The 7,500-nt window shown below is 45.3% G+C and overlaps 1 protein-coding gene across 1 annotated transcript in view; it reads left to right on the top strand.

Moving 5' to 3' along the window:
- Positions 1-7,500, top strand: part of nrap (nebulin-related anchoring protein) — a gene marked incomplete at its 5' end in the record, with an annotated part of 41,763 nt that overhangs the window by 22,929 nt on the left and 11,334 nt on the right. The window contains 8 exons of the mRNA XM_080541902.1: positions 892-990; positions 1,096-1,200; positions 1,610-1,717; positions 2,711-2,868; positions 3,869-4,022; positions 4,221-4,325; positions 6,734-6,832; positions 7,403-7,500. The exon at positions 7,403-7,500 is cut by the window's right edge and continues 7 nt beyond it. Coding sequence (XP_080398028.1) covers positions 892-990; positions 1,096-1,200; positions 1,610-1,717; positions 2,711-2,868; positions 3,869-4,022; positions 4,221-4,325; positions 6,734-6,832; positions 7,403-7,500 — 926 coding nt within the window. The remainder of the gene's footprint in view (positions 1-891; positions 991-1,095; positions 1,201-1,609; positions 1,718-2,710; positions 2,869-3,868; positions 4,023-4,220; positions 4,326-6,733; positions 6,833-7,402) is intronic.

The raw sequence follows: 7,500 nt of genomic DNA, 5'->3' as shown, positions 1-7,500 counted from the left end.
GTGTGCCTGTGCGCATATGCACGGGTGTGCATGTGTGTGTGTGTGAGGGTGAGTGGGACTATCTCGTATGTGTGTGTCTCCTCTCACAGAAACTGTCTCACTGTCTCTCTCTCACAGAAACTGTCTCACTGTCTCTCTCTCACAGAAACTGTCTCACTGTCCCTCTCTCACAGAAACTGTCTCACTGTCCCTCTCTCACAGAAACTGTCTCACTGTCTCTCTCTCTCTCACAGAAACTGTCTCACTGTCTCTCTCTCACAGAAACTGTCTCACTGTCTCTCTCTCACAGAAACTGTCTCACTGTCTCTCTCTCACAGAAACTGTCTCACTGTCTCTCTCTCACAGAAACTGTCTCGCTGTCTCTCTCTCACAGAAACTGTCTCACTGTCTCTCTCTCACAGAAACTGTCTCACTCTCTCTCTCTCTCTCTCTCACAGAAACTGTCTCACTGTCCCTCTCTCACAGAAACTGTCTCACTGTCTCTCTCTCACAGAAACTGTCTCACTGTCCCTCTCTCACAGAAACTGTCTCACTGTCTCTCTCTCACAGAAACTGTCTCGCTGTCTCTCTCTCACAGAAACTGTCTCACTGTCTCTCTCTCACAGAAACTGTCTCACTGTCTCTCTCTCTCACAGAAACTGTCTCACTGTCTCTCTCTCTCTCACAGAAACTGTCTCACTGTCCCTCTCTCACAGAAACTGTCTCGCTGTCCTTCTCTCACAGAAACTGTCTCGCTGTCCCTCTCTCACAGAAACTGTCTCACTGTCCCTCTCTTACAGAAACTGTCTCGCTGTCTCTCTCTCACAGAAACTGTCTCGCTGTCTCTCTCTCACAGAAACTGTCTCACTGTCCCTCTCTCACAGAAACTGTCTCACTGTCCCTCTCTCACAGAAAAAGTACCGTCAGAAGGCCGACAGCGTCAAGTTCACCCAGGTGGCCGACACCCCCTCCATCAAACACGCTAAGATGAGCCAGGAGCTGCAAAGCAACGTGAGGAACGCTAACACACTAACACACCCTTCCGCTCACTTCTCGTCAGCCGGGGGGAGGGGTCCTTTCCAGGCCTGTCGTCTGATTGGCTGTTTTTCCTTCCAGCTAGCGTACAAGGCGGGCACGGAGGAGACCATGCACCGGTACACCATGACCAACGAGGAGCCTCTCTTCAAACAGGCCAAGGCCAACGCAGACCTGCTCAGTGGGGTAAGGCGGGAGGCAGGGTAGTAGGTAGATGGAGGGGGGGTTGGAGCAGGAGGTAGAGCCGCCGCCTAATGATCTCAAGGTTGGCAGATCGGCGGTTCGAGCCCCGGCTAGCCACATGTCGAAGTGTCCTTGGGCAAGACACTGAACCCCAAATTGCTGCCAATGAGCGGCCGGCGCCTTGCATGGTAGCTTGCCGCCATTGGTGTGTGAATGTGTGTGTGAATGGGTGAATGAGAGGCCGTTGTAAAGCGCTTTGGATAAAGGTGCTATATAAGTGCAGTCCATTTACATGATTTATTTCTATGAACATCCCACCACGTTGTGTCCTCCCCCTTCAACAAGTTATACAGTCCATATCTGTGTTTTACTGGTGACGTATAAATATATTCTGTTCATTCCTTCCTTTCAGAAAGTGTATAAGAGCCAGTACGAGGCGCAGCGGGAGAAAGGCTTTGAGCTGAACATGGACGCCCTGTCCATCCTCACCGCCAAGGCCAAGACAGACCTGGCCAGCAACGTGAGTTACTCTCTGTGTGTATGTGTGTGTGTGTGTGTGTGTGTGTGTGTGTGTGTGTATGTGTGTGTGTGTGTCTTGTAAGGCCAGTAGTGAGTAGTGTGAGTGTGTGTTACCCTGTCTGTTAATCTGAGAAACGCTTTAGTGGGTTAACATCACGCCATACTACAGCCCTATATTGTAACTCAGTCATATGGCGACACTCTAATGCGTTAACGGTTAACCCAACTAGATCGACAACATTTCCGCTAATGCTAACATATAACGGTAATCCTTAGAATAGATCCTTGATAGAAATGACCTAGTAGAGGGGGGATGTGGGTGTGGCTAAATCCTATAAAAGTTCTAGGGTTGGGACCGATGTCCTTCCAAAGGATCCATTCTAACATTCTACATATGCATATCAGCCCAATAGAGCCCTCAGGTCTTCTGACGCTGGTTTTCTCTGTGTACCACATGTACAAAAGAGATTTGGTGAGGCTGCATTCTCATTTTATGCACCCAAATTGTGGAATGCACTGCCAGTTTACATTAGGGATGCAACCTCAGCACATATGTTCAAGTCAAGACTAAAAACACCATCTTTTTAATATTGGCCTTTAAATGACTAAATCATTAAATTATGGTTATATAATGATTGGAGCACTTTGAGCTGCAACGTTTTCAGGAAAAGCGCTATACAAATAAAGGTTATTATTATTATTACATGTCCTTCCAAAGGATCCATTCTAACATTCTACACGTCCTTCCGAAGGATCCGTTCTAACATTCTACATGTCCTTCCAAAGGATCCGTTCTAACATTCTACATGTCCTTCCAAAGGATCCATTCTAACATTCTACACGTCCTTCCGAAGGATCCATTCTAACATTCTACACGTCCTTCCAAAGGATCCATTCTAACATTCTACACGTCCTTCCAAAGGATCCATTCTAACATTCTACACGTCCTTCCAAAGGATCCATTCTAACACTAACACTGCCTCTCCCTCTGCAGGTGAAGTACAAGGAGAAGTATGAGAGGACCAAGGGGAAGATGATCGGGGTGAAGACGGTGACGGGAGACTCTCAGATGGCCCACAGCGCCTCGGCCACCAGGCTGCAGAGCGGACGCAGCTACAGGAAGGACTACGAAGACACCAAGGCCAAGCACAGGTGGGACGGTCACACACACACACACTCACACACACTCACACACACACACACACACACACACACACACACACACACACACACACACACACACTACGAGGACACCAAGGCCAAGCACAGGTGAGACAGAGAGACACACACACACACACACACACACACACACACACACACACACACACACACACACACACTACGAGGACACCAAGGCCAAGCACAGGTGAGACAGAGATACACACACACACACACATACAACACACACACACACACACACACACACACACACACACACACACACACTACGAGGACACCAAGGCCAAGCACAGGTGGGTCAGACACACACACACACACACACACACACACACACACACTACGAGGACACCAAGGCCAAGCACAGGTGGGTCAGACACACACACACACACACACACACACACTACGAGGACACCAAGGCCAAGCACAGGTGGGTCAGACACACACACACACACACACACACACACACACACACACACACACACACACACACACACACACACACACACACACAGGTGATGGAGGAATGAGGGGAGAAACTCTAAGTTGTAGATTGTCAGCTGATGATGATGTCATACACTGAACATATTTGAAGAAGTTATGCTTATTTGAATGTTGGTACACCTCAAACCAAATACCAGAGAAACTCGCTCTGAATACACATAACTACACATAATTAGATGATCACACAGTCCTTGCTTTTGAACACGGGCTACAGCGTAAGTTTGTTTACAAGCCATGTATCACTAACCCAGTAGCCTGAAGCAGGACAAAAGTATTTAGTGATCCTAAAACTGTTGTTTGTTATATTTAATTGGGCTCTTCAACACTTAAAATTTCGTAATATGAAAAAAAACAAAACTTTTTGGTCATTTGCACGATTTGAGATTTGCCGAAATGCAGACCTTTTCACCAAACCGTGTCACAAATGTCATGTAAAGGTTGACATGTTTATTGAAACCCTCTCCACCTCCAGCGCCACCCTGGACATGCTGACGATGTCCCACGCCAAGAAGGCCCAGGACCTGGCCACAGAGACCAACTACCGCACCTTCCTGCACAAGTACACCACCCTGCCCAGCGACATGAAGGTGGCCTGGGCCAAGAAGGCCTACGGACTCCTCAGCGATGTAAGGACTATTTCGCAGTTTTTCTGTGTAGGAAGCAGGCCAATTTACAACCGGCCAACTAGTGGTCGTTGTGTGTAAGGTAAACATTTTAGTAGGTAAAAAAGGGACGGCTGTTCTAGTGTTAATCTGCATTATTTCCATGAAGTCACCTTTTACATGATGTGTTGAGTAACTGTGTTGTGTCGTGTGTGTTTTCAGAAACAGTACAGGTCGGATCTGAACTGGATGAAGGGCGTGGGCTGGGTGGCGGCCGAGTCTCTGGACGTGCAGCAGGCCAAGAAGGCTGGAGACCTCTTCAGCGAGGTAACCTTTGACCCCTTCACCCAAACATCACAGCTCCCCCCCCCCCCCCAAGTAGAAATGTACCTTAGGCACAGATCTAAGACCAGCTTCCTCCCCCCCCCACGTACTGAACCATTAGAGGGAAACATAGATTAAAAAGCCCCACTCAGCATCTGTGGACAACCTTATCAAACTAATAACAGAGCACAGAAAATGTCCTACGTACAGTAATTCTATGATTCAGCAAAAAACACAAATGCAATGACAACCTATCAGAAAACACTGTCGTGTTAAATTGATTGAACAAGGACCGCTACAGTATGTATAGAGGACATACAGACAGTACACAGGTAATTATGGCCAATACACGTTGACTTGACTCGATATTATCAGCAAGCCGCGTGAACACCAGTGAAACTATAGTTTACTAACGATGACTGGGCACAGATACAGATATAGGTTTATAGCCGGGGGGGTCTCAGTGTCTTTAAAGAGACAGGCACTAGAGGGTAGAACTGGTCCAGCTCTCCAGGGGTCCAGAAGAAGCTTATGCAACCTGGCCGTAATCATAATGAGACGGAACAGCTGAGAATGAGGTTTGACCCAGCCACCCCCCGTCCCCCGTAGAGCCAAGCAAAGACCCAAGCCCATCCTAGCCAAGACCACGACCACTTCGTTCACAAAACGCCAGGTCTCTTGGTAGAAGACGCAGAAGGGTATTCAAAAAGGCATTTTTACAGTACATGCATTTGAGTGCAAAATAACAAAACAAAAATTTCCCCTAGTGACTAAGCATCAAGGGAATTGTAGTCTTAGATTTAGTGGACTACAAAAACATACGCAAGTGTTCATGAGACAGGAAACACCAAGAACAAATATTTACAATATATATACATAGCAGAACGAAAATCAATAGAGAAATGCTACAAACATGCAGATATCAGGCAGTAGCCATCATATAGCTTAGATAGAACATATGAATCTAAAGTAATTTATTCATAGAATAACACTCATGTCGAAATCCTTATTTTGACCTAGGGGTTGTAGACCTTCTAGGGTATGGATCCAAACAGTACATGCATTTAAACTGCATATAATATATTATATTATGCATATTATATCGCTGATTATAATTGTGTAAATAACTAAAACATGAGTCATTCTGATTACAGTCTGATCTGCGGTACTAGTCTCTGTGGTCACCGTCCTGATAAGTGGCTTCTCCATAAAGCCCTGTCCTTTTCCTGGACGACCATTATTAGAAGCGGCTTTGGTGTGGAAATAGACCTGTCTGAAATAGACCCGTACAGGGGGCTAGGGTTTCTCCCGGCCAGTCTGCCACGAAGGAAACTCAAAGACTCAGTTTTCCAAAAACAGGACAATGATTCCAGCTAATCAGACTTTATATAGGGAGCGTGAAACACACTAATAGATTTTGATACCCTGGTTTAATCTGGTTTAGTCTGGTTTAATCTGGTTTTAATGTTCACGGTCATTCAACAGTTTGTGGGTCTGACTGAGTACAACTACAACATTCTAGTTGGCTGCGCAATTGATGGAAAAAAATAAAGAAGTCAGATTGTGTTGGCTTTTAGATTAGAATGAACGCTGTTCCTTAGGGGCCAAAGTGTTTGTAGTTGTTGTTCTTTCTCACCAACAGTCCTCAAGTTGTAAAAGAAAATCAGGGGTGGATTTTATCATATGTCATCATTTATCATAAAACTAAATGTTGAAATAGCAGTAATACCACGTTCATTGATAAAAATGACATAAGGGATGGAAAGGGGGGGTGGCAGATTTACAAGGGGGATGATTTTGACCGTTTTTATTTCAGTAGGGGTGCCATCCCCCCTCATCCCCCCCTCAACTTGAGTGTTGCTTACCAATCACCCACAGCCCAGTCAGCCAGGTGTGCACCCTGGTCTTAGCCACCAGTGATGATGGATCAATGCAGTGCCAGGAGAATGAACCACCCAGGCCACCGTAGTTCTCTGTTTAGATAGTGTGACCTGTGACGATGGCTCACTGATGGCTCACTAGCGCTCCCTGCTGTCCTCAAAGTGCATGACACTGCTCCGACATACACTTCTCTTAGTGTACTATATTATCTTTGGTATGTTTCTCTTAGTGTACTATATTATCTTTGGTGTGTTTCTCTTAGTGTACTATATTATCTTTGGTATGTTTCTCTTAGTGTACTATATGATCTTTGTTGTGTTTCTCTTAGTGTACTATATTATCTTTGGTGTGTTTCTCTTAGTCTACTATATTATCTTTGTTGTGTTTCTCTTAGAGTACTATATTATCTTTGTTGTGTTTCTCTTAGTGTACTATATTATCTTTGGTGTGTTTCTCTTAGTGTACTATATTATCTTTGGTATGTTTCTCTTAGTGTACTAATACTATATTATCTTTGGTGTGTTTTCCAGAAAAAGTACCGTCAAAATGTGACCGGTCTGAAGTTCACCAGCGTGGAAGACACGCCGGAGATGGTGCAGGCCAAGATGAGCACCAAGCTGGCTCTAGACGTACGTACACCCATCTGGTCTCAGTCTGAGATTACGTCTACTCCAGGGGGGTATTCCATCAATGTCGCTTAAGGAAAATGATGAATCCAGGCTTATTTTGGATAACTCTCGTGAGATTCATCAGAATAAGACTGGATTTTCCTTTAGCGTCGTTGATAGAATACCCCCCTGGACTAAAAATCGTTATACAACGGAAGTGAAAATGTCCAGGACTGGATTTAATCTCGGTCTGTGAAACTGGCCCTCTATGAGAACGATTTTTTCTGTTTTTTCTTTTGTATTAATGCTTTCTTTCTTTTCTTTTTTAATGATGTAATGTTTTCTTGAGTGTTAAGTGTGATGTTCTTATTTCCTGTAGTTCTGTTTTAAATAGTTTATAACACCTGAGGCCGTATTTCCCCTGTGGATTTACCTGCCCAGGGACTGCTGATGTCATTTAGCTACCCAGCTAATTCAGGGAGAGTCAATGACCTGTCCATTGTCCCTGTTAATTACACAAATACATAAACATACATTTATTTTCTAAAATGTGATGGAGGAGAGGTTGATGGGATGTTGTTGTTGTTCCAGAGGTTGTACCGGGAGAAGGGAGAGAGCGTCAAACACAACTACACCCTGAGCGGAGACCTCCCCGAGCACGTCCAGGCCAAGCTCAACGCCATGAACAT

The sequence above is a fragment of the Nansenia antarctica genome, assembly GCF_963989245.1.
Source record: "Nansenia antarctica genome assembly, chromosome: 11".
Classification (NCBI taxonomy): Eukaryota; Metazoa; Chordata; class Actinopteri; order Argentiniformes; family Microstomatidae; genus Nansenia; species Nansenia antarctica.
This window is presented reverse-complemented; position numbering and strand designations above follow the sequence as displayed.